The sequence below is a fragment of the Carassius carassius genome, chromosome 4, assembly GCF_963082965.1.
Source record: "Carassius carassius chromosome 4, fCarCar2.1, whole genome shotgun sequence".
Lineage (NCBI taxonomy): Eukaryota > Metazoa > Chordata > Actinopteri > Cypriniformes > Cyprinidae > Carassius > Carassius carassius.
Genome location: NC_081758.1, coordinates 17,476,611 through 17,504,570, shown reverse-complemented (window position 1 = coordinate 17,504,570; position 27,960 = coordinate 17,476,611). Strand labels below are relative to the sequence as shown.

At 38.7% G+C, this 27,960-nt stretch overlaps 1 protein-coding gene across 3 annotated transcripts; it reads left to right on the top strand.

Moving 5' to 3' along the window:
- Window positions 1-32: 32 nt before the first annotated feature.
- Window positions 33-27,565, top strand: LOC132138798 (SMC5-SMC6 complex localization factor protein 1-like). Of its 3 annotated transcripts, none has more exons than XM_059547705.1 (20): window positions 33-221; window positions 431-529; window positions 684-795; window positions 1,635-1,713; window positions 1,846-2,015; window positions 2,100-2,155; window positions 2,282-2,435; window positions 3,200-3,373; window positions 3,545-3,613; window positions 3,972-4,118; window positions 5,537-5,703; window positions 5,791-5,925; window positions 6,387-6,531; window positions 6,805-6,952; window positions 7,484-7,629; window positions 7,817-7,947; window positions 10,376-10,455; window positions 15,073-15,165; window positions 16,404-16,586; window positions 26,764-27,565. In XM_059547705.1, the coding sequence occupies exons 1-20, from the start codon at window positions 190-192 to the stop codon at window positions 27,261-27,263; spliced, it is 2,820 nt and encodes a 939-aa protein (XP_059403688.1). In that variant the 5' UTR covers window positions 33-189; the 3' UTR covers window positions 27,264-27,565. The 3 variants fall into 3 exon arrangements, with proteins under 3 accessions (XP_059403688.1, XP_059403690.1, XP_059403689.1); XM_059547707.1 differs by lacking the exon at window positions 33-221 and adding an exon at window positions 266-334; XM_059547706.1 differs by lacking the exon at window positions 33-221 and having other exon boundaries at window positions 285-529.
- The last annotated feature ends 395 nt before the right edge of the window (window positions 27,566-27,960 follow it).

The following is a 27,960-nucleotide window of genomic DNA, read 5'->3' as shown; positions in this document are numbered from 1 at the left end:
CGCAAAGCGTCTGTGACAACTAACCGGAAGCATATTACAATTTCCGTGTTACGGAACAGAGTAAACCACAGAGAAAAAAAAGGGGCGCGTGTATTTATTCATTTAATAATTCTTTCATTCGTTGTTTGGACTTCATTAATAATCTCTGTTTTATTTTTTAAAACGTACTCAGTCCTTTTTTGAAACTGTATGCACGTCGAGTTGAAAACAGTAATATTTATGTGATTTTGAACATACTGTTCCCCCCCCTAATAATATACCGTGATCAGGCATCACACTGTACACTAGTTTTGAAGTGGAAGTAAACTAGGTGAAATGACAGAAATAACGAAAGGTCGAAATATCTATTCGATCTAACCTTACAGTTAGCGTCATATTAATATTGTTTTTTGTGTGTTTTGTATACTGTCCCTGGATAAAATGTCCATAGACGAATGTTCAGTGATGATATTTGGCGCGCTGTTGTCGGAAGAGCGAGATTAGACTACAATTCATCATATGGGAGCGAGTTCACTGTTTTCAGTTTCAGGTAAGACAGAAACTATATACATCTTGTTTTTGTAAAGCAGCTGTTAAAATCACAATCTGTATGACATTTCAACTTTGTAAACAGCCAATAGCTGTAATGCTAAGCACTCATTTTAAGCTGGATGTTATTTATCAAATAATCTATTTTTCACTAGGATGGTGGGCAATAAATACATCTTTCAAATGTCTGGCATCAAGAATCATTCCCAGAAAAGACAGTTACTCCAGGGCATCAGAAAGCTGGGGGGCGTATATATTGGGGGATCTGTAAGTATTTGCACTAAAGACAGGTCATTTTTTACCCTTTACCACGGTAAGCGTATATTACCTATTTTAACACACAACTTTATGAATGAATAGTTCTGCTGTTGAACAGTAACGTTATTTCTTAAATATTTGGAGAGTTTAATCAGACTTAGTGTTTGACTATGATTGCATGATATACAAAATATCAAGCCAAAAATATATATTAAAAAAAAAAAAAAAAGATAATAATACACACAAGAACATATATACGTGAACTATTTAACAAGTATCTAATGTTTTAAATATTTAAATAACAATATACAAGTTGATATACCCATATATACCAATATACCTAAAAGTAATTGGAAAAGTTGCTCAGAAATGTTAATTGCAATAAAAGATCTAGCATCTGCAAAATTTACTTAGTTTGATACTTCACCACTCAAAAGTGCACTTCTGTATAATACAGCCTTTGTTAATTTCACACAAGCCCACTTTCTCTTCCATGACATCAAGCATTTCTTTCTCTGTGTGCAGAAAATGATAAAGTGTTGGTGATTAGCCCTGAAAAATGGCTCTAATTGCTTTCCTATGCTATAGTGTATTTCGGACCGTGTAATTTTGTCCTTGCCCTCAATACCATCTTAATATAGTCACAGATTGCTCTCTCTACTAATTGAACCCCTCATGGGAATAAACTCAACCTCCAAGTTCTTGACCTTTTCCTAAATGATCTCATGGTAAGGATGAAGACCAGATTAGTAAGGTGACTTTATTTGTCAGATAAGAGAGATTTTCTTCTTCTTCTTTTTCACATCAGTTAAAGTTCACAATGTTTGACACATGTTTCTATGTTTCAGGTTTATAATGAGGCAACAACTCACCTTATCGTCCAAAAAGCTTTAGCAAGTGAAAAGTTTCTCGCAGCCTGTGCTGGAGGTCTGTAATATTGAGATTTGACTATCATGATTGATTAATCATTAGAAACCATATATTAGTATAATAGCATGTAAGCGTATAATAAAATATCAAACTGAATTGGTGACTCTGTATAGTTTCCTTGTGTTTCAGGGAAGTGGATAGTCACTCCAGGGTTTATTCTGGACAGTGTGAATCAAAAAGTGTGGCTCCCAGAGGCTTCATACGAGTTAAACTTAACAGCTCAGACCCCTGAGACACCCAATCCACTGAAAACATGGAGAGAAAGGGTGTCTAACGGCACTGTGTCTGGAGCTTTTCAGGTGAACGTCACTATATTGTTAACTCACATAGAAAACTGCTAATGGAAATGAAGCATGTTTGTCATTTCCCATCTCTGCCTGTAGGGCTGGGTGGCTCTCGTTGACATTGATGTTCCAGCGAGCAGAAGTGTGTTTGTCAGGTCAGGATGTACACAGTGACATCTTTGTTGAGCATACTGTACCTTCAGAAATGTTGTTGATGTTTAACTGGAGGCTCATGGTGAAATTGCTAATGGGAATTTTTACAACCCACATTTTATTTGCAGGATATTAAAAGCAGGCAAAGCTGTTGTCTTCACAGATTGGCCAACTTCATATGCTGTCACTCACGTGTTAACCAAAAATACATCCAAAGATAAAGGCGAGAAGTGCAGAATCCCTCACTATAGTGTCAGCTATGTAGCCAAACATCTTTTTGGGGTAAAGTAACTTAAAAAGTATTGTATGCTTTTTGTGAGTAATTCATAAAAGTGACAAATCTGTCATTGTTAAATCACCATCATGTCATTTCAAACCTGTTGTACTGTTTTGACTTCTTTTATTGAACACAGAATGTTTTTTCTTCATATAACAAAACATAGCGCCAAACAGGGCAAAAAGGGCTCATAATAGTTGTTCATAAATGCACAAAGATTTGATGGCCATGGCACTAAACAGTGCCTTGGCATATTGCAAACAAGACATACTTATGGTACTTTTTTTTTCTTTTTTCACCTGGTCACTGCTATGCACTACTTGTATGTTGTATTGGAAAAATCAGCATGAACATTCTGCAAAATATCTCCTTATGTTCCACTGAATAAAAAAGTATACAGGTGGAACAACATGAAAAAAATATAAGTATGATATTTTTGATTCAAATATTCCTTTTACTCTTTCTAAATTGGATTTATTAGAATATTATGTAATCTAATATTCATTAAGGAAAAAATTACACTTTAAAATATATTAAAATAGAAAACTAATTTTTTTATTTTAATAATATTTCAGAATATTGCCGTATTGTTACTGTATTTTTTTTTATAAATAAATGCAGCCTTGGAGAGCAGAGAGGTTTCTTAAAAAAAAAAATCTTACCAGTGCCAAACTTTTGAAAATTTGCTTATTTGATTTGGACAGCTTTTACTTTTTACATTCCCCCTCAGAATCTGGTATTGGTGATTTCTTTGTTCTGTCTTTTGCAGCATGTTTGCTCAGAGTTAAACTGGTCCTGTAATTTGGAGTCGTTCAATGAAGAAGAGAGCTTTGAAATGGATATCGAGGCTGCTGCAGTCACTGACAACTCCATGGATGTTACTGATGACCTTTCACATAAAGAACTGGAGAAAATGCTCAAAGAATACATCATAACAATGGAGGTCTAATATATTTTTATTCTTCCCATCCACTTTTTATACTGGTACTTTTATATATCATTTTGAAACATAATTATGGCTTTCACAGATGGATTTTGGGCACAAATGAGAAAGTTGTCACGATTATCAATGTAATTTCTGTAAAGTATGACCTTACATGACATCTCGTTTCAGCAACGACAGAAAATGCTTTTGACAGTCCCAGAGTTCCACAGCTACTACACACCCAACCTGCCAGTTCAGGTATTGAAAGCTGTGAAAAACTTTTCAGCACACCTATCTGCCAAACACAAGCTGTTAAAGTGCAAAAAATTAATGTTTGACTCATCAAGAGGATCGGGTCATTCCATTTCCTGTGTGTCACATAGAGGAGTAATAAATGGAGGGCTCATCACAGCAAGGTCACCTGATTTAGGCAAATCCGTTTGATTGGTATGCTCATGATTGGCATTCTCATTAAAGAAACATTGCAGTATGCCTCCACTGGTTTCTCAAGCGGAAATGTCCAAATGCACTCATTTGACACTGACCCCGAGACCATATTATCGTCAGTCATCTTATTTCCTGTATGTCTTTCTTTCTCTGTTTCTCTTGAACTCAGATTCCAGCAGTTGATTTCAGCAATGTGCAGAGCTTGGTGGAGTGTACCTTCTTCCCTCAAGCTCTGGAGGAGATTCTGGGTTCCCTGCAGCCTGGAGTGATGCCCCCAGCCCTGCTGCTCCAACAGCTAATGCACCACGCTCTGCATGTATGTATAAAAAGAGCTAGTCTAAATCCCAGAGGCACTTATAAAGCATTCAGCTGTTATTATCTTTCTTAAAAAGCAAAATGTGGTAGCTTCTTTTTTTATTAAGGATATTGTAATGAGTGATTTCTGTTGTTTTAGTTTTTTTTCTTGATGTAAAAAAAAATCACTACTGTTGAACAATTGCTATGGTTGTTCTCTTGAGTACAAAGAGCATATAGCCTAAAAGCAAGCTAAAAGAAAATCAGTATACAAAATGACAAAACCAGTCTTAAGTCGCTAGGGTATATTTTTAGCAATAGCCAAAAAAAAAAAAAAAAACATTGTATGGGTCAAAATTATAGATTTTTCTTTTATGCCAAAAATCATTAAGATATTGAGTAAAGATCATGTTCTATGAAAATATTATGTAAATTTCCTGCTGTAAATATATCAAAACTTTATCAAAAATGTATCAAAATTCTTTGTATTTTGATTCAAAATTGTATTTTTTTTGCACCCTCAGATTCCAGATTTTCCAATAGTTGTATCTCAACCAAATATTGTCTGATCCTAATAATACATACCATACATCATTGGAAAGCTTATTTATTCAGCTTTCAGATGATGTATAAATCTCAATTTCGAAAAATTGACACTTAAGACTGGTTTTGTGCTCCAGGGTCACATATGTAAAAAAAAAAAAAAGATTTTTTTTTTTTTTATTATTATATTAAGGACACATTAAATTCATAAAAAGTGACAGTAAATACATTTATAATTTTACAGAAGATTTTTATTTTAAATAAATGCTGCTCTTTTAAACTTTCTATTAATCAAAAATCCTGAAAATATGTGTTATGGTTTTCACACAAACATTAAGCAGCTCTGTTGTTTATTTGTTTTTCAACATTGATAAAAAAAGAAATGTTGCTTGAGCTCCAGATCAGCGTATTAGAAGGAATTTTGAAAAGTTACAAAGACTGGAATAATGGCTGCTGTGAATTCAGCTTTGCCATCACAGGAATACATTGTATTTTAAAATTTATTCATTATTAAATATATACATTTTTGCTAAAAAAAAAAAAAAAATGCAAAAATGCAGCCTTGGTGAGCATAAGAGACTTATTTCCAAAAAATGTAAACAATTTAACGATCCCCAAACATTTGAACTCTAAGTTATGAATTAGGGATGTGTCTAAAAAATAAATAAATGGATAAATCATAATAATTATAATAATTCCTATATTTTTTGAATTGTTTGTATTATCATTTGCTGTCATTAAATTATAATTGTGGATATATCAGAATTATACAGGCCCTCAGTCACCTTCCTCTCTAGATATCTGAACTCTTTAGAATGGATGGATGTATTTTATTACATAAGCTTGTTCTGCTTTGACCTGATAACCCAGCCTTTGCACTTGCGCTCCAACTTCTAGGGTGATGCAAAGCCATTGTACCTCAGCATGTTTATCACAGTTCTCCACAGTATCCTGCGCAACAATCCTACCTGGGGTTCTCCTGGACACACTAAGTACTTTCTTCAGATCCTCCAGTGTCCTGATTGTAAGGGCGGCCTCTGGTCACTTCTTGAGACATCATTTCGGTATGAAACTATTTGCTTATGAGCTGTTCTGACAGGTACACTGACAGAGTTTCTCTCAGTAATGCAATTTTGTCTGATTTATTCAAGAGTGTGTCTAGCGAGCAAACCCACCTGTCACTCACTGCCAAGCCCACCATCCACCGAGTTGTTTCGTCTCCATTGTAACCTGCAGGAGTTCTTCCTGAGACTCTTCCAGCTGGAGCTTCATGCTGCTAGCGCAGGGTGAGCACCTGAGCTCTGTTCATCTCTGCTTCAATAAACAACAACTTTTTGATTCTGCATGAGCCCAAAGAAAAGAAAATATACACACACATAACGTGTCATAAAGAATGTCGAAATAAAAAACAACATGCAGCTGCTTGGAGATATGTTGATGTCTTACAGTTCACCTTGTTTTGAAGATAAAGACTTAGACCTAGTATTCACATTCAGTCCGTTTTGATAAAAAAGACAATGGTTAAGTAACTGCGTTAACCTAGATATTAATACATAGATTGTACATTGGCAACTATTCTTTATTGCCACCACATTTCTACGTATCCTCCATAATAGACAGGATTACATATTTTATTTTTTTAAACTGCATAAACTATATTATGTTAACCCTAAGCCTTAAATGTTGCCTGTTTCAACATCTGTTGTTGTATCTGTAGCAGCTGTCAACTCGGTCTTCCTCCGTGCAGAAGGTCACCTGGAAGAAGTCGGGCATCTGTTCTGTACAGTACCTTCTGGAACATGTGGGAGAAGTCGACTCTGACCTCCAGGGCGGTTCAGCAGCTCAGCAAGTTGCTGATCAAGACTGTTCTCTGGGCTTTCAACTCCACTCAGGTGTCATTCAAGTCCTTTCCCTTCATGCTAAAAAATGATGGCATGCTTTATTGAAATCTTCTGTTTTCGACATTTATAAGTTTGTTGGTTAAATGTTGCGATCTAAGCTCATGCAAAGATAATTTCCCAGCTTAAACTAAAATTTGTCATGGCACCTGTACCTGCACCATGGCAACAGATTTCTACATTAAATATACCATTTTGTTGAGACATGTCTATTCCAGATGCTTCATCAGGCTGTGCAGGCTGAGTTTACTGTGTGTTTGTGTGCAGGAGTGGAAGCTGGGAATGTCGGTCACTCTGCAGGAAACTCTGTGTGTAGTGGTGGAGTTCTGGGCTCAGGAACACAGTCCGCTCAACAGCAGTCTGGTGGAAAAAGGCTTTAAAGACCTGGCTGAACATATGGCCATACTGTGCCAAGGTATCTTGTAGTGCAGTGGGAAACTGGGGAAGAATCACTTTATGTACTTATGAACATGAATAGTTCACCCAAAAATGAAAAATGTGCTAAAAATTGACACACCCTCTGGCCATCCAAATGTAGATGAGTTTGTTTGTTCATCGGACAAATTTTAGAAAAAATTAGCATCACTTGCTCACCTATGGATCCTGTGAATGGGTGCGGTCAGAATGAATTTAAACAGCCGATAAAACATCACAATAATACACAAGAAATACTCCATTTCATCAGTTAATGAAGTTCACGAAGGTTCACGCTGTGTGTTTGCAAGAAATAAATCCTAATTTAAGGCATTTTAACTCCTAGAAATCTTAAATGGCATGAGGGTGAAGATATTTTTGGCAAATTTTAATTTATGAGTGAACTTTTCCTTTGAATACAAGAAGTATGAGTTGCAGTTTTGTCTTGTTCAATTCATATATGTTTATTTGTATTTTAGAGGGAATGTACATAGCTTAATGGCTGTAAGTACCTTCCTGTCTCCTCCCTTAGACCTTCACGGTGATGTGCTGAAGGAACTGATTCCAGCCCTTCGATCTGCACGACTCCGGATGTTCACTGTCGACGCCATCTATAGAAACATCTGCTGCAGCAGGGGCCTGATCCTCAGCTCTGAACCACTCTGCCTGCTTAAAATTGTGAGTTTTAACTGGTGTAAAAACTGGTGTAAACATCAAGATTTAGAGCAACTACACTTTCATTTGCAGCACATTTTGCCTTCCCAGAAGTCTGCATTTGTCATACAACACAATACAGCGAATAGAACATTCAGTGACAGATTACACTTTTTGCTTTTTAAGATTTATTTTTCTTGTCTCCTGCCAGGTCTCAACCTACCTCAAAGCTCTAGGGACCTTGTGTGATCGAGGACCAGTCCAAACCCTGAAGGGACAGACTGACAGATTAGAGATGAATCAACCCTCTACCAGTAGTGCCGCCCATGCGGCATGCTCCGAGTGAGTTTCAGCTCCGCTACATCTATCTGCTCATGCTGTTGTCCTCAATACAGACACTGCAGATCACAGGAGAAAAGCAAGAACACGTTAACTTTTTTAGAATATTTGTATATTTTCGATGAATAGACCCAGAACAGGTGTGAACTTGTGAAGATGTTTCTCTGTAAAATCACAAGAATTAATAGGTGTCATTTTCTACGTCCTTGTGCAATCAGAGCACATTTAGAGATAACTACTCTCCACTTACAACACTATAAGATCCTCTTTATGTCTGCATCCATACATTTATGACAGAGGCAGAAAGTGCAGTAGGTGCCTTTAATTGGACAATTTTCTGCCATTATGGGTCACTTAAGATGACTAATGGAGAGAGACAGGGTGCTGTCCTTCTCTGTTGGGGCAACCTGTGATGGCAGCAGACCACCAGCCCTGTCTGTAACTTATGGTGACGTGAGGGTAATTGGGGCTCTGTGTCTCTCCTACCAGCTCAATCAACTGCTGATTTTCTCTATAGGAAAAAGCTCAGCTTCAGCTGGAGACATGATGCTTAGACAAACTACAACTGCATTTAAATGCATCCTGAGAACAGTGTTAATAAAAATAACTAATAAAATTTACAAGTACATAATCGAATTACAAATGAAAACTGAAAATATAAAAATGAAAGCTAATTGTAAGCAAATTTTCCAATAAGAAACAAGTTATGATTATATTTCTGAATTATTATTTAATTATCATTTTCTTATGATTAAAAAAAACTTGTTAGTTAGGTGTGTACTTTTTTTTGGCAGGAGAGCTTGGAATAATACAGCTTTTGCCCTGATGTGATGTGATGTTTGACAGTGTATAAGCAGTGAATATTTTAGGGAAGCAGTAGTCACAGGTAGAAAAGTGTGTCCTCACTCAGATACACACACATCCACAGACTTGAGCACTGCACACAGTGATGTTTACTCTGCACTAATAGGAAACTAAATGGCCATGTCTCTGTGAGAATGTGGATGTTTGTACTGTTCTGGTGTGTTAGACTGTGCCTTGGTTCTGAACAATCCAATTACTAGGGAACAAGCCACTATTCGTGTGGAAGCAGTAGTCTTTATTCCTCTGACAGCACTGTCCTTTAAAGCCTCTCACGGCCTGCCTCTAATACTTTTCTCTAGCTATTTGCTGTAGATATTCAAATATTTTGGGGCAAGTCAGTCCAATTGTGGCAACACTCCTGGGCATTTTTTTCTATGTAGGTACTAGTTTTAGTAACATTTTTAAATAAATCTTAAGTAGAAACTCATGAATTATCATAAATCTAGCTTTAACTTTAGAAACTGTATTTTTAAGGTTCGTCCAGCTCTCATACTTGTGTACATTTTAGACCTTCGTACATTCGCAGATAAAACTTGTTAAAGAACAATTTTGGGGGGAAAACAAGCAGCAACACTTTTAAAGATTTGCTCAGCGTTAATTAGTATTATTTAGGGTTCCACAGTCAGGAAACCCTGAATATATCACAGAATATTTAACATTATGATATCCAGGTCTAGAAAATGCATGGAAATTTTATGTAGTGAATATGAATTTTTCTGGTTTTGCTGTGCTCTAAAATATTGCATCAGCTAGATTAAAGGATTTTCCCTGCAGGCCAGCATTGAGGGGATTATTGGAGACATTTTTGCATTAGAAAGTATAATCATTTTAATCTATTAATTAAAAGATGTTATTACCTATCATAGAGTTTCATAGAAATCCACCCTGAACAATCTCTAATACTAAAATAGACAGACAGACCAACAGACGGATAGAAAGATAGATAGATACATACATACATAGATACTTGAGCAGACAGACAACACACTTCTCCCAACCAGAACATCAACTGCAATCCTGCCTGCATCACTGTAGCTCCATTTAGTGACAGTTTCTTAAACACTGGACAGGGACTTCATCCTGGGAGAGCTCCATGGGGGTTTGGTGGGGGCGAGAGGGTTGGATAGCTGTCTTCTCGCATAAAATGATTCAGTAAGTACAGCTAGCATGCAGGCTGGCTGATAGCTGCTACAGGCAATGCACTTAGATGCCAGTCCCTCAACCCCATCCTGCAGTAGTGTGAAAATGTTGTGACAGTGATATAATGATGTTTGTAGACACGAGTGGGGGTGTACAGTGGGATGTATTTAGTGAACTTTGTGTTGGCGTCTCATTGCTCTGATTTGTCTTGGAAGTTTTAAATATTGCAGGCTTTTTCAAGCATTCCAGTCCTTTGGCTATGGATAAATTCTTAATTTAGCTGTATTTATGAGCAGTTTCAAGATGTGCTGATGTTAGCATTCATGACAGATCCTATCTGTTCAAACACAAGCTCTGTGAACCTTCACAAACACATGGCTTGATGTCTCAATCTGTCTGTTAAATGTTACTTGTGTGTTCTTTTCAGAGCTGTGAAAGACTCAGCAGGTGGCTCAGGTTCAGGGAGAGAGACTGTCCCGAGAGGTTACCACAGAGTCAATGCTGCAGGTAAAAGCTGCTCCGCGTCAGCGTCCGCATACATCCTGCATTTATTCATTTTCACTCTAAAAATTCTTATCCATGGCTGGCAAATCTTTTGAACCTTTTTAATTCTTTCCATCTGTTCATCTAGCAATTGTTTTTTTTATTCTGTCATTCTATCTATCTGTCATTCATTATGTTGCTTTTTCTATAATTTTGTGTCGTTGTGTGTCATTTCATATATCTGTGTGTTGTTCTATCTATCTTTTATTTTTTCATTTGTTCTATAATTCAGTGTTGTTCTTTCCAACGTTTTGTCTTTGTCTGTCTGACATTTTATCTATCTGTCTTATCTATATATCTGTCTGTCTGTTTATGGTTCTGTATATGTATCTGTTTGTTCTATCATTCTATCTGTTGTTGTTTCCGTTATTCTTTTATCATTGTATGTAATTAGCCCTATTCGCACGGGATTAGTTTTATCTTGGGACCTTGTGTGACTTTGAAATGACCCACATCTGAATTTTGTGTGGTGCATTCGCACGGAATAAGGAAAGCCTGTGATCTTACTCAAATTTACTGACTTATCTCCCAGATACCCGGATGTCAAGGCTTTACGAGTCCCGTTCTATGGTCCGGTTAGATGGATTTTTAAAAAAGAAACTTAATATAGTCTCGTGCACTGTGTCATTTACATTTCACCAGGTTAAAATAATATCTCAAGCTTTATGCTTGATTTATTTGTAATACATTAACCTCAAAACCTTTTTCAGCTTTCTCTTTCTGCAAATTGTATGGTGTAGTGATATGACAGCACCCAAAATACTATCAAACACTACAACGCAGCTCCATTCTTCGCCAAAGATGGATAAAAGGGCGCACAGGAAACAAAAACCTCCAAAAATTATATACACCCTGCCAAATCCTGGCCAAATCACAGAGATGCCGATTCGCACGGGATTCAAATCACAGATGACCTCCGCAATTATTACAAATGACTGGAGGTCACCAGGTAATACTAATCCCCTTCGAATAGGGCTATTGTCTGTCATCTATCTATCTGTCGGTCTGTCTGTTCGTCATTCTATCATTCTATCTGTTGTTCTTTCTGTTATTCTTTGTAATTTGTCTGTCTGTCTCTCTTTCTGTCTGTCTGTCTCTCTGTCTGTCTCTCTTTCTTTCTGTCTGTCTGTCTGTCTATGATTCTATCTGTCTCTCTCTCTGTCGTATATCAGTTCTGTAGTGCATTCAGCTTGGTCAAAAGCTCTCGACAGAGCCTCCCTTCATAACCCCAGGCAACAGCATTTACATTCCACATGCTTTTTACACTCCCTCCATCCTTTGCTATGGAAGAGGTGGAAAATACATAAAAATCAGGCCACACACACAAACATAATGCTTGTTAGATCCCCCGTTTAAGAATATTAAACACTGCAATTAAGATTCTGCTGTTGGGAAGGAGAGGGGAAGAGGGGGCGAGAGAGAGAAATTCAGAGGTTACCAAGCCTGGAAGTTTCTGTAATTAGGAGGTTGGCACTCTGTGTGAACCCAGCAAGGTGTCAACGCTCATCTTTCCCCTTCCACCTGATCAGAAAGACCCCAACGCCAGAGCAGGGAGTGGGGGAGGGCAAGGAGAGAGAGACACCCATGCTTTCAGGAGACTCAAGGCTGCTGCTCCTTGCCTTGTGTTGTTTTTGCACTACGTGCTCCCTATACTGATGTGTAGCCCATCAATTTTTGATGAAGCATCCGGAGGCTCTCAGCTGTCGATTTCTGTAGGTAGATTCTGCAGGGTTTTTCACAATGTGTGCAGGTCCATGGTGCCTTGTTAACTTCACCCTGAGCTGTCTGTCTGCTCAATACCCTTCATTGTGGCTTATGGCTTCAGTTAATGATGCTATGAGTATATTGGTAATCATTTGCGTTAAAGCTCAGATTAGAATATCGGGATGATTTCTTCCTTCATCATAATACTGTATGTATATTCAGTTGTGCCCTTTGCAGAATATTTAGGATATTTTGGCATTACAGTAGCTAATAATGCTAAGTTTCACTACGCATCAGTTACCTCTTGCAACCTTTTATGATAGCTATGTATGAGCCCCTCACTTGAATGGGAAAGATGGAACTCAAACCAACCACTATCAAAGAAGTCAACTTGTGTTCACTTTGTTATGAACATATTTGTCACATTACAGAGCTTTGTCAGGAAAAAAAGCATTTGCTAGTGGAGCATAAACCTAAAAAAATAACTTTAGCCCAGTTATTATTGGCCTCTTTCAGTTTTTATCCACAATCCCATAAACTAAACCTCTTTTAACACCTAGAACTACAGGATGTTGCTTAAACTTAAAAGTGGTCAAATTGAAAATGTGTCCTGTCACCACAGTGTTCATATGCACTTTTTTTGTGACAAATGGCCCGTTATTTAAACCATTAGTAAACCTGCTCCAGAGCTGTCATGACAGATGTCACAAAACACGCAAGAAAGTACTCTCGACAAGAAAAAAATAAAATAAAACAACAACAGCAAACGCTACACACACTTCACAATTTATAGAAAAGGACAGGATGAATTTATCCTCTTTGAGCTTGTAAATGCTGAGTATGCAATTACCCCTTTAATGGAAGCGTTGTTTCCAAATTGGAGCCATTAAAATGATTTAACAGAGGGAAGATTGGGCCTGGCATTTCTGAGACCGTGTACACACGGGGAGTTAAGAAATGTTTAATCAGTGGGTTTTAAGGCCTATTAGGGTGTGAAAAAAGGGCCAGATCGAGCCAGAACTTGTCATGGTGCTGAGGCACTCATTAAGTCATACTTTTATTGCATTCTATTTCATTTCTTCATAATACCCAGCTAATTATTTTCATTGATTTTGGGTTGCGAGGTTTTGTGATCTTGCTTTCTTGTACTTTGACATGTATGTAGTCTGGAACGTTCCATTCAGATGTTGTAAGAACCTGTTTATACCTGATACTAATATCCATCTCTGGTAATCCACCACCTCATGGTCTCCCAACACTGTGTGTCTCAGATGTGTTTTCTGTAACCACTTGTGATCAGATTTTTAGGAGAGGGTCTCTGGTTTTGTGACTTCAGACATCTGTGTCACTATGTACTGTTATGGTGAAAATAAAAAACAGAAATAGCACGCTGTTATTCCTAGTAAATATGCTTGAATTTAATTCATAAGTGATATTTTAGTAAGTTAGGAGGTCTCATTTTATTAGTTGAGAAGGTTTCAAATTAACTTCCCAAAGTATGCATATGATCTGTGTCGCAACATGTTTATATCAGGCATACTGAAAATCTTTTGTAAAGCATATTTATGCATATATTTATATTTATTTATTTATTTCAGTAACTTTTTAAGCACCATGCAACCAGCAAAGTTTAAAACCTTTAATGTTGTCCAAAATTCTATTTTACTCCCCATTAATTCCCCATTCTTTTTGTTTTGTTCTTGGGGTCCATGATTCCAAAAGAGGTGTAAAAAGTCTCCAGTGTCTAAACCATGATTCCTCTACTTTCACATCTTTTTTCTTTATACCGTCACAGACGTCACTCTGCGTACACAAAGTCTTAGACAGATCAGCCTTATCTGGTCATTTATGTTTTCTTTGACACCTAATTTTCTCTGTTTGATCTGGCTTAAAGGGGCTTCTTGAAAACTCAACGTATTTATGTGAAGGAGAATGCAGCTTTTCCCTTTTTCCCTGTCACACGAAGAAAGAAGACTTTCTGCTTTCTTCCCCCTCCTCATCCCTGCTGCCTCTCTCCACTTTGGCTCTTTTAGCATGCCGGGTTTTATCTAGCCGGGCCAAGGCTGCAGAGAAATAGGCACCCTTGTGAGACCCAGCAAAGCATTTATTAGCAGCGTAGCACAGCGACATTATAATGGCAGCCACAGAGGCACTCAAGTTTGGCCTTTTACTTTCTTGTGAAGTTCATCCACACATGAAAGAAAGGAGGAGCCCACCCTCTTATATATTCCTGATTTGATATCGTTTCGGGAGAGCAAGGGATGAAGGCTGCCTTACAAAGGGAACAGGCAGAGGGAAAATGTAAATAAAAGTCCTTGGAGGCTTTTGTGTCTGGCTGTTGTAGTTTGCAGAAGTGAGAATCACGTGTTTCCATTGGTGCTGCCCAGTGGAGCTTTTGAACTCTGGCTGTTTGAGAAATCCCTTCAGAGGCTTTGTGTATGGGCTCTGTACCATAACTTTCCCCGGCTGAACAATACCGGACTGCCAGGAAGCATTTTCTCACAATCGCTTTCAACTTGGGGTGCTAGTGTAAGTAAAGAATTCCCACTGTCCGGAAAAAAGGGGAATAGCGACAAAGAGAGCGGATGAGTGCCTTTCTTTGGTCTCTCTCTGCTTCCTGTTCCTCTCCCCCCTAAAAATTCTAGCTTTTTTCTTCCTTTTATCTGTTTATTTTTTTACCTTTTCTAAGTCATTTCAATGGGTGCCCGGTTATTCATTTTTATGTCGAGCACTGGAAACGTTAAATAAGCGGTTACAGGACTGGGAGGGCAGCTGGCAGGACGCACCCTGATTTTGGTTGTTGCCCACTTCTTTCTTTCACTTGCCCTTTCTCTCTCTCTCTCTCTCCCCCTTTCTCTCTTCTCCAACCATGTGTAGGCGAGACACTCCTTCATCGAGCCTGCAAGAAGAACCAGGTGGAGATGTTGCTTTGTATCCTCAGCGTGCCTGGAACAGACGTCAACATTAAAGGTAGGTTTCTATATTCCTCCCCTGCCCTCAATAGAATTGTCCCATTTCTTCTCTTTTACTTTTTTTGTGTACTGAACAGTTTATTTATACAAAGGAAAGTTTACGTCACGCGTCTAACCTTTAAGATCAAATGTAAGCGTGTCTGGTGGGTTCAGACAATGTTTTAGGCTTGGTTTAATATCGTGGCGTCATGCAAATTTTGCACATGCCTTTCGCTTTGCAATCTTGTTTTGAAATCTTAATATAATCATGGTTATTTTAGCCATATAGCTTGATGAAAATTCCGCCTTTGTTGTTTTATGCGATGTTGCGTTTTGTTGTTCGCTTTCTTTTACTCAAAAAGGGATTCCTTTGATATTATATTATGTTGACATACAGAAATGTTTACGATTGAGGCCTCTTTGCTAAGGTTTTTTTTTTTTTTTTTGATATATTTATTTTTTATACAGTGTTACATTATTTTTGTACTGTAGTTTCCTTTCACTCAAAAAGACTACAGTGAGAATCTTAAAATGAGATTTGTTTGAAAATTACTAGCAAACATTTGCATTTTAGAATCGGTATGTTTGTTCCGTTATGTTATGGTCTTTAGAGATGTTTGCGATTGAGGCCTCTTCGTAAAAACATATATTTTTAAACGTGCTATTTTGTATTTTTCTTACACAAAAAGACTGCATTAGGAGTCTTAAGATAGGGTTTATTTGAAAACTACTAGCATGTAATTGGATTTTACACTCAGTTTGTTTGCGCAATTATGGTGTGACGTACAGTTATGTTTACGATTGAGGCCTCTTTGATAAAAAAAAAATAAATACAAATAGTTGATGTTTTGTGTATTCTTTATTATTCTGACTCTAATTCAACAGAAACATTTAATATTTAATAATATACTGGACATAAAAATTCCCTTATTTAATAATTTACTTACCATTAATGTAACAATGTAATAGTGAAAATAGCTGTTTTTTAATGTCAGAAAAAACACTATGAAGAGAAAAAGTAACTTATGATGAGGCATTTTGTTATGACATTCTGTGAGACTGAATTTGAATTGTTTATATACAATTATTTGGCAAGAGCTAAAAGTACCTATTATGCAAGTGGAAATTACACATTTATTTGCTTTTCTTTCTTTCTTTCTTTTTTAAATTCCACATTTGTCAAGCAGCTTAGTTTGACCTTGTCTATGTATGTAGACACCAAAATCATCACAGTATATTGTGCGTCACTGTTTGTAGATCACGCTGGCTGGACGCCCCTTCATGAAGCCTGTAACCATGGCAGCACGGAGTGTGTGCAGGCCCTGCTCAAGCACTGCCCGAACCTACAGCTGGGCAGTCAAGTCCAGGGAGTCAGTCCACTTCACGACGCCCTGCTAAACCAACACACCCACATCGCCAAGATGCTGCTCCAGAGTGGTGGTGAGTGCATGACTTACACATATACACATCTGAGATCAGACCTTCACAAAGCAATGCATACAAACATGTATATACACACACACACACACTCAGTGCATGAAGATTCATACTGAATACAGATCTTCACATAAGAGGGCTGAAAACATGAGAGCGCATGCACACAGAACATAAACCCTTCAACGGCAACTTTAAAGAAGCTGTTGAATTTCAAAAAAGTGATGAGTTCACTTGCTCCTCCTGGTTCAGTCTCTCACAAGTCTCTTATCCAGTCACAATCAAACGGGCCCTTCTATGAGAGCCTGACTCGTACTGAATACCATATTATACTGTATTACTTCAAAACATGTTCAAATTCTGATTCCTTTGTGAATGATGCTGGAGTTATCGAGTCATATGGAAGTGTCTCTCTTACGCGAATAAATAAGGAGAAAACGCTTTCTGTTTCCATGTGTGATGACTGTATAAACAAACAGCAGAAAGTCATATTACAGCGGCATTACACGTGTAAACAAACGAGTGGTTTGTAGAAATCTGTTGAACCCAGGCCTCTCCTGTGGCTTAACAGCCGAGATCTACCACATATACACACATAGTGTCATCTTTTGCCATTCAGGGTTCAAGCTTTTTTACATTCTTTCCTCTATAAAAACCATCCATCTACAGGAATAACCCATCGGCGCTGTTAGCATCCTCCTGAAGAGATTCGACAAGTCAGGTCTGCTGCTCTCGTGAAATTCACATGCTGGTTTTTCACAGGGGAAATCTGTCAGGACAGAAATGTTTTGGCGTGCCTGGCTGTTTGCGTGCCACATGCTATCAATGTTTGCGAGCTTTGAAGCGAGCGTGACTTGTGTCAATGCAGTAAGCACGGGATGTCTTGACGATGGGGAGGGACTAGAGGAGAGACTAAATGAGACGGGCTCCTGCTTTCCCACACACCTTACTGTCACTCTCACTCAATCGCTCGCTTCTCCGTTTTCACTAATTAGAGTTAATTTGATTCTGCTTCCCTATTAACTCGTGTAGATATTCTGGCCTCAAAAATTTAATTAGATTGGGATTGTTTGGTCCCGGTGAGAATGTGTTTTTTTATTTCTCTTCTTGCTGACTGAGATTGGTCCTATACCAGTGCATGAAAAGAGGTCAGGAAAGAAGCTTTTTTTCATGAAATTAGAACTGTGATGTGTCTGGGAAACAGACAGTCGGCGAAATCCCTCTTAAAACACACACACACACATACTCAACCTGAGGACTGATCCCTGCCCTTTGGCATCTTCACAGACAATCCTGTGGATTCAGACATTTTATAGAATGTGTATATGTCTATAGGCTTTATTTTTTTTAGGGGTGCACCAATCGAGATCGGCCGATCGTTATGCGCATCTCGTCAGTAAAGCCGGCTCTCTAATCAGCGGTAAATTCCCTCAGGAGCGTGATTTCACATAGAGCAGCTGGTACTACACAGAGCCGTTATTAACTGACTAGTTGCACAAATAAAGGCTGATGATGAACGTGGATTTGCGCAGCTAGTCAGTTAACAACGGCACCCCTAATTTTTTTTTACATAGAAATCAAGATTTTAATATAAATTTTTTAATTAAATTTCTGATGGTCCTCCTATGTGATAAATTATATTAAAAAAATACTATATATATATATACTTTTTTTTTCATCATTCCTACAGCAGTAAAAAGTAAATACAGATTTTAAAAAGTAGATTTTTCTTAGCGATTAATTTTTTATGGGCTTGTCATTGTCCATGAATTGCTGGAAAATGACTTGAAAATATTATTTTTATTAAAATTTTGCCATTTACTCATATGTTGTTCCAAACCTATATGAGAAGATATTTTTGTAGGTAACCAAACAGTTGCTGGTCCCCATTGACTTCCAAAGTATGGAAAAGTGGTTGTCAAAAACTGAGCCAGAAACATATTGTTTGCCAACTCATTTCAAAATATCTTATTTTGTGAAGCAGAAAAAAAAAGACTCATACAGATTTGGAACAACTTGAGGGTGAGTAAATGTTTTCATTTTTGGGAGAGCTATACCTTTAACAACCAAGGGAACCCTTATAATAATTAAATTATTATTAAATGTTATTAGATACATTTCTTTGATGGATTTTAGTACCTGTTTACATTAGATGCCTAGAACTTAGTTTGTTCTTATGAGTCAGGTTCACAAAGTCAGTCATTATTCTTATTAAATATAGAAAACTATTTTATAAAACATACAGAAATAAAGAAAGATTCCAACCAAATGTTGGCGTTCAAGTAAATGTGCTTTCTTCATGACATGTTGGCGTAATTATGCAATAAAAAAGGACAGGTGTGTGTACGTGAAAGGAGCAAACGTTCACCTAGCTTTCACTGTTGCTCTCTGCTTCCAAGGTCATACAACTCTTACACTGTGCAAAACACGGATTTCTCAATCCCAGCATTCTCAGTATGAAATGATAATGAATGTTAGTGGATGGGGGGAGGGAGTAAAAGACAAGATCCTCCTCCTTCTGCCCGTAGGCACTGGCAGGCTAACCGTGCCATGGCCAAGGGCAGGGACGGGTGTCATAAGCTTGCCTAGCCCAAGGCTGCCGACTCAAACCTCCCCCAACACACACACACACACACACACACACCAACACACACACACATTGTATGCATGGTGGAGCGTAATTTCACTCAGCCATTTCCTGATTGGTATTGCGTGTGGCTTCCAGCACCCAACGGCTTGTATCCAAAGAAGAGCAGAGCGAACGATGACCATAAAAGTCGAGTTACTGCCATGGCCTTCGAATCTTAATGACTTGATGGTTGCTGTGAACACAGGTCTGTTTTCAGGACTGGAATGGATTAGGGCTTGCTGGCATGATGATCGGTCTCTCTTGTACGAGGGTCAGCGTCTAACAGATAGTTCTGCTCAGTCCTATTTACAACATACAAAAAAGAACTGTCGCTTAGAAACCTAATTGAGGTTTCCTGTAAATGTTCAGCGTAGCGTTTGATGAGATCCTGATGCAGGTCTGATGTCATTTATGTAACCTTTTGTGCATTGCGACAATGAAAGTTATTGATATGACAACACTTGTGAAAATTTTGCATGTATGTGGTTTGTGCCCCTTTAATGACATCCAAAATGTTTCTTATTTTGCATCAACCTTTTTTATATATATTGTTCCAAGTCCTAAAACCTTGTTTATTTGCAGGTTTAAAGGGAACATATCACACAGAGTTTCATCCAATCTCATGTTAAACTTGAGTACCTATATGAAGTGAAGTGACATTCAGCCAAGTATGGTGACCCATACTCAGAATTTGTGCTCTGCATTTAACCCATCTGAAATGCACACACACAGAGCAGTGAGCACACACACACACACTGTGAGCACACACCCGGAGCAGTGGGCAGCCACTTATGCTGCGGCGCCCGGGGAGCAGTTGGGGGTTCGATGCCTTGCTCAAGGGCACCTAAGTCTTGGTATTGAAGGTGGAGAGAGAACTGTACATGCACTCCCCCCACCCACAATTCCTGCCGGCCCGGGACTCGAACTCACAACCTTTCAATTGGGAGTCCGACTCTCTAACCATTAGGCCACGACTTCTCCCATATATAGTAGTATCTCTGAAGAGTCTAGTAGTTTCATCATATTTAGAAAGGAAATATACAGCTTTCAGCTTCTCTCCGAACACAGTCGAGCTTCTGGAGGTGTGACATGGGTGAAGCACTGATGAGCTGATTGCCAACAAAACACAGAAATTTGATGCAGTTTTACTTTCCGTCTGGAGTTCCAGCCAGGGATCATTTATCGCTGGGACTACTCCATCTTTCAATTTCAAACTGTGTGCAAATCTAGCATTGAACTGAGCCTCGTTTATAAAACATTAATAACTGAAATGACGAGAACAAGCAAACACACTTGCGAAACTCAGTTGCTGTCCCAGAAAAGCAAACTCCATCCACTGTTCACGTAACACTGGATTCTTTGGGAAGCTGAACAAGGTTACCTTTCCCTCACATTTGGAGACATTCTTCTTGAGCAAGTCCTGTGCAGCGCTGCCGATGACTTCTGTAACCCGAATGAAGCACGTCGATGGGCTGCTCTTGTTCTCGCTCTGTTTGCTGTGTGCGCACACTCTTCCAGGAGAAGTGGCCATACAAAAAATTCTGACCTTTATGACATCACTTTCTGAAAGTTATAATGAGAGGAAAAATAATAAGCTGTCATGATCAACAAATTTCCAACAAATCCTGATAAAATCAAGTCCAATCTTATTTTGTTTCCATTCGAGCTTGTTTGGCTGTCATCATTTACACACTCTCATGCCGTTCAAACCTACACGACTTGCATTCTTCTTTGGAACACAAAAGTACAGAAGATATTTTGTACAAATTTGCAGTGCTTTTTCTCCATGCAATTATATTCAGCTGGGACAAAAAGGTAATTTGAACCCAATTAAATGCTATAATATGGACAAAAATATTCTTAAAATATATTGTTTATGTTCATGCAGGTTGGAACAGCACAGGGTGAGTAAATGATTACAAAACTTGCATTATTGGGTGATCTAACCCTTTAAAATAATTGCAAATACAATTTTAACATTGTCTTTAAATAGATAAAGTAGTTTTACAGTTATGGTTTACACAAACAGTCTTGAGTAAAACTATAATCCATGTACTTTTTCTCATGACTTTCTGAAGCTCTCGGAAGCATTGTTGCCTCCAAAATTTGACCATACATCAATCACATCAACTATATTTTCTACCCGTTGTTGATAGTATTATCAAGCCCCTTTCACACTGCCATTCCGGCAAATACACGGGTAAAGTGTTCCGGCAATTGTTCCCGGGTCGCTAGATTTTGCACTTTCACACTGAATATGTGCGTGCTTTCACACACAACCCGTAAAGGTCCCGTAACGACACCTGACATCAGGGCGTGACGTGCGAACGATCTCGGCGTCAGCTCGGAAAGTGAGGAACTAACTGATCTCTGCTTCATTACAGTTTGCACATATTTTTTCGTCGCGAACATTGATCTTCCTTAAAAACAGCCAGTAAAACAGTAGCGCGATAACATGCGTCCTCACTTCGACACGGCATTAGATCTGGCTTTTGTTCACACAGCGCTCATCCCGGGATTGAACCCGGCAATGTTACTAGTTCCCCGACCCGGGTTCAATGCCGGAATCAATCCCGGGATGTGTTTGCTTTCAGAGAGAAGGCGACCCGGCAATGTTTCGGCAATATGCCGGGTCCGACGTGCAGTGTGAAAGGGGCTTCAGAGCAACAAAAGAGCCATGATTTCTTTTGTTGTGATATTAAAGTATAAAACACTTAAAGACTGTCACTCCAGCACTGTAATGACAAATGATGGCTCAGTGTCTTTGTTAATAAAGCTGAGTTCAAATGCAGTTGTTCTCCTTTTCTTCCTCGCTGTGTACATTAATAGGAGTATTTCCCCCTCACATTTTGCATTGAACCCAACGTTAGATTAAAGCTCTGGCAAAGCTCTATTTAGTCATTACACAACTCCTCATGCTCTGTTTGTTTGTTTGTGCTAGTCACACCAAATACATTAATCAGCTTCTCTTCTCAGAATTCTCTTCATTTTTCTTTTCCTTCAGTCTCTCTCTCCCTCTGATTGCGAGTGCCTTTGAGCTTCCTCTGCATAATTTTTTATCCTATTAAAATGCATAATTATCCAAGTCACTTCCTCACACTAAGCTCACAAGGCTTTCAGCTGTGCCACTGTTAGGATCAATACTGAATGTTTGACTCTGAAATTGGTGTTGCATGAGAGCCACCAAACTTGTGGCATTCCTTTTTTCTTTACGAATGGCACAGATACTCTCTTTGAAATATTTATCAGAATACTTGCACTGTAAGCACAACAGCCACCACCATGACAAGCAGCAGGTCAAGAAAATGCCCACTTGGACAGGAAAGGCATTTTAATGCAGTCAGTCATAGCATGCCACAATAAAAGCAAAGAACAACCTTGTTTGTTCAAAACTGGTTTTCTATCCATGTGCAGTTGCAAAACTCTGAAAAATCATGATATGATACTTTGTGTCTTGAGTAGTTTTAAATATATAAATATATATATAATTGTATTTCAATGTTATGTAAGTATTATTAAATAATTTTATTAATATAATACTAATCTGGCATAGTTTGGGCATTCCAGGGATCAGTTCTCATTGCACAAACTACCTTGTCAAAACAACAAATCTTTCCAAGCGGACTGGTGCACTTTGACTCCCAGAAGATAATGAGATCAGAACTGATGATTTCATCCAGCTCTTGCCATTTTCATGTCCAATGTGCATCAGACTGTGGTCTGGCGTGCCGTGTGAAGCTGAGACTAGACTGCTGAAACAGACTCAAATCTTTATAGAGCTCATTCGGCATGCCATAACCAAGAGTGTGCTGCTCTGATAATCTAGGTGGGATGAATGGCACCTATCTTTATCAGTCTGGCATGGTGGCATCAAGGGGTCTGTGTTGTGTTTGTAAGATTGAACCCAAGGAGGGCTTGTTTGGCTCGAGTGCGATGCCAGGGAATCAGGTTTACAAAAAGCTTCTGTTGTGCCCCCCATGCACAGTAATCTGTCCTAATCTCTGCCTGCCTGGCCTTTTGTCTTGGTCAATCTCTGTTAGATCAGTGTAATGTGATTTTACACACACACACAAACAAACAGACTTGAGTTGGGTAGTCGTGCATATGCTGGTCTCGCAGCATGACAAAGAAGTATATCGTGTGCCCTATAGACTAAGGTCTCATGTTGTCTAGATTAAATATGTGTGGATACAGAATGGATGGAATCATTTTCGCTGTTTCTGCCTCCCCTCCTCCACCTTTCTATTCCTAGTCTTCGTCTGCCCTCTAAAGGCTAAGGGGCGGCTTGCTTTGCTCTGACTGATGTGTGGTTTACATGCATGTTAGCAGCAGGAGCTCGTCTGTGGCGGAGGTGCAAATATCTGCAAGGGCCGAATACCCCCACATTGTTGACGCCTGTACGGGGGGCATAATTAACCATCGCTGGCATTTAATCCCCCCCAGGTGTTTTATTTATCTGCCGCGCGAAGTATCTGACACATCACGCCAATAACTAGACTGACTTCAATCGTTTGGCATGACGAATGCACCACCGTCGTCTCAAAACCCCCGACTGACCACTCCAGCGGCTGCGAGTGCGTCCGCGTGGCTAAGCACTGACAGATGTGTGTTTTCATGGGCCATTGTGAAGAAAGGGATGCGGCTGATTGTGCCGCCTTGAGGGAGGGAGATCTGCCCATAGCTCGCATTCATCAGCAGTAGCTGGCGAGCTCCAATTCACGTGGGCGATCGGGAAAGCAGGGCCCTGTCTCAGCCTTTGTCACATTCCAGGTTTCGGCCTGTCAGGTATTGGACAGCTCTGCAGCGGGACTGGCGTAAAAAAAAAGCAGGCTACCTGATTCAGATGATGGTGGATGGGCATATTCTCAGCGAGGAAGATTCTTCAACAAACTAGAGGAGAATTGTGTGCTTGAATGATTGAGGCTTATTTAAGTCATTTTTTTGTTTCCTGGGTTAGTGAAAAACATGGTTTAAACAGTAAAATTGTGGTAAAGTTATTGCTAAAACACTCTCAATGTTCTAACATGGTTTTAATAAATTCTTTTTGAATACCAATCCTTTATTGTCATCATTAGATTATGGTATAGTGTCACGGTCCTTTTGTACAGTGCAAAATGAACTTGCACTTGAGCATGACTTAGTGTGTGTGTGCCCATTTTGGTACTAATGGAAAAGATGTATGAAAGTATAGTGTGTGGTGAAGGACACAAGCGTTTCCCTTCACCTGTACAGGAGAGGGGAGAAAACAACAACTTTTCAGAGCTCGGGCACCATTTAACCGTGCATAAAACATGGCCTTCGCTCTGTCCAATTTTTTTCAAAGTTGTAGAACATCAAGCAAGGGGAAGCTGGAGGCAATCCAAGGCCTCTGCCTGCAACAAAGAATATACATTTGCAGTTTTATTGAATTGTCACTGTATTTCAAAGTCTTACAGTAAACATTGAAAGGAAAGCGGCGTTTTCTTCCTGTCAAACAACAACACTGTTTTCCCTAAAGCCAGAAATATACACACTGAATAGTCAAGTATTCTGTTAGGTGCACATTGACCTTAAACTTGTGTAGTTTTTGCTTGAGCTCTGGGCAAGGTCTCATCCGTGGTGAGGATGGGGTGTGGGGGGGGGGGGGAGATGAAATTTGTTCTTCTCCTCGATTCGGTCTCATGGACTTACTGTCTTCCTCAGCATTTGTTTTGACTCCGGATTTTGAAAACCCACTTTTTTACCACAGTATACCAGGAGTTGTCTGTCAAAATAAGTAGGTTTACATATCAAATCAAAGATACTGTGATGGTAGCGTGTACAGTGATAGTGTCACATTAACATTGCACGCTTCTATCCAAACCAACTTACATTTATATATGTATTTTATCAGTTCATGTATTTCCTGAGCACAGAACCCAGGACTTGGGTGTTTATTATTATTATATTATATTATATGATGTTATACTATATTATACAATTTGTGTATTTTCCGAGATCAGTAATCAAAATTTGAACTTCTGAAATAGATTTCAGAAACAGAAGATTTATTATATTTTTTGCCGTCTGTAGTAATTCTGTAATATAAAGCAGCATCTTTTTTTCCCTTTTCTTTCTTGCACTTGTGCACATAATGATCCTGTCCTTTGATAGTGGGATTTCATCTGAGTATCAACAGCGAGCGGAAAGCACGGCAAAGCTTTTAAGAGAGGTGCAGAGTTGTATGAGCTTTAGCAGAATGCCTGCCACATTAGCACAGAGGTTTAAGAGTCAAGTATCGTCGAGAGCAGTTTGCCATAGAAATGGGGAGATCTTAATGCAAACAAAGAGCACACTTGACACGGCTGGCCTTTCATAATCCAAGAGCGAGTGTTCATGGGCTTTACCTTCAGCCACACTAAAGCCACTTTAACTGCGGGCACAAATAAGAGAAAAAGTCATTTAATCAATTCAAATATGGGCATCTAGAACTCTGTCGTGGAAATCAAACATCGATGAAAAATGTATTCTTGCGAAGAGCTGAAACTGAATTTGAAATAGATTTTTTTTCAGTTAGTAAATCATTAATTTCAGTAGTGAACTTTAATAGTAAAACACTGAAAGTACCATATACACTTTGTTTCTTTTTTTGCTATATATCATGGTATCCCTTTGAGTACCGAGGTGATACCGTGGTACATTAATATAGTAATCATTTAGTACCATGAGACATCTTCACCACAGTACACTTACAAAGACCATGTGTGCAAAAATAATTTCTTCTAAAAAGCAGAATGTCCTAACAGTGATGCTAGCCTGTGGCTCAACATTAGACTAACAGTGCCTGGAATCTCTTCCTCCTCCTCACAGAGCGGTGTTGTTTATTTGCTCGGCTTTATTTGATTCAAAAAATTACTCAGGATAACTGACGGTGTGTTTAATAAACTAAAACCATTCAGCAGATTGCATTTTCACATTGCAAAACAATGACTCAGTTTGCTGACTTTAGCCGGAAAATGACTCTTTATTGTCCTCTTGCATTATTGACAAACTATTTTCCTGTTTGACACTGTAAAGCTGCTTTGACACAATCAGTATTGTATAAAGAGCTATACAAATAAAGGAGACTTGACTTGACTTTGCTGTTGACTTTACCCATTACTAATTGTATTGACATGACGTCAGTCACCTAAACATTGTATTTTTGCCAAAATCTAACTAGCCCTACCCTGCAGATAAATCAGCCTAAGATGTTTGTATTTGCTGGTATTAAATGGTTTAACACGGTCTAGCTATAGGCTCATATGATGGTCTCCCAGCCTGACCAACTGACAAGTGTCCAAACCAGACAAGCTTGACCTGGTCGGGAAAACAGCAAGCCATCTTAACCAGGTTTAAGCTATTTTCACTAGTGTAATCACCATCTTACTAATTGTACACTTTTACAAAACAAAAAGCTTTGAGATGCAAAAACCATTCACAATAAAGCCACTGAACATCTTAAACCTATAATAATTAAACTACATCTGATTATCTCAAATGGTCAATGTTGTTATAAGCATGTAGAGTTAAGTATTGTGTTTTGGTCTTTTCCAGGCTTGCCACTTCTAAAGTTGCGTGACAGTGAAGGTCAAACCCCTCTGGACCTGGTTTCTTTGGAGCCTTTACGTGAGGAGCTCCTTCGCTGTGCAGAAGAAGGGGACAAAGCTCTGGCAGCTCCCTGCTTGGAGGTTCGGGATCTGCCCTTCATAGAGACCTGCTCATGGGTGCTCAGCTGCCTGTTCCTCACCTACCTCCAGGAGCAACATGTACCTACCTACAAAACCCCACTTACACCTCTGGACCTCAGTCCCTCTGTTTGCCGCAGGCTGATCCGTCTCCGTTCAGATGAGCTGGCCTCCACCTGGGGAGATTCCCGTGCAGTGACCCTGGCTGAGGACCTGAGGACTGTGTTGAGTTTGGAGCAGTATGTGTCACAAGTGAGCCCCGCACTGAGACGCTGTCATGGAGATCAAACCAGGCTGTTCATGCAGCTGCTTGATGATCTGCAGGCCGAGGGGGCGGCACTGATCTCTGGACAATCTGATTTTGACTAGTTCTAAAAGAGTCTCTATAAAGGAACAAGAATAAATGGACATCTATTTGTAGACATTTTGTTAAAATACTAGTAAAATGTGTTTCCTTGGCCAGTGAGTGAATTCTGAATGGATACAGATAAGAATTATTATCACCCAGACTGCACAGCACTCGTACTGTAGTAACTGTGCACTTTCTATGCTTTGTTTTTTGGATGTTATTATTTAAATCTGGGAATTCTGTGCAAAATATTTTTGTTAAAACACTAGATATAATTTCTGAATGTTATTTTTACAATAAGCTGGAAAATATTGTATAAAAACTGTTATTCTTAAGAATTTAATTCTTAATATTTCTTGAATTGTAAAAAAGAAAAAATAATACAATAAAAAAAGAAAAGAAAAGAAAGATCATTTGAAATGTTCAAATATTCACATCCATTCATAAGTGTGGACTCAACCGGGCACTTATTATTATAGTTATTTTCTGCATTTAATCTTCAAAACTATGACATATATAGAGAACAAGCAAATGTTAAATCAGAACTGGCAATACAAATTCTTGTCTCGATTGCAGCGCAGTACACTTTTGGAAAAAAATGTTAATAGATTTCACATAAATATTAGACACTATTAGACTGATTAGACAAATATTAGACTGATTTTCTGAGTCTTATCTGGCACAGCTCATAGAAAATTCATTATAGAAATTAATTTG

Bases quoted from the DNA above. Each gene is read 5' to 3' on its own strand.
- LOC132138798 (XM_059547705.1), top strand. From the start codon at position 190: ATGCACGTCGAGTTGAAAACAGTAATATTTAT. The intron at 796-1,634 runs GTAAGTATTTGC...TCTATGTTTCAG, and splicing joins GCGTATATATTGGGGGATCT to GTTTATAATGAGGCAACAAC. The intron at 16,587-26,763 runs GTGAGTGCATGA...GGTCTTTTCCAG, and splicing joins GATGCTGCTCCAGAGTGGTG to GCTTGCCACTTCTAAAGTTG.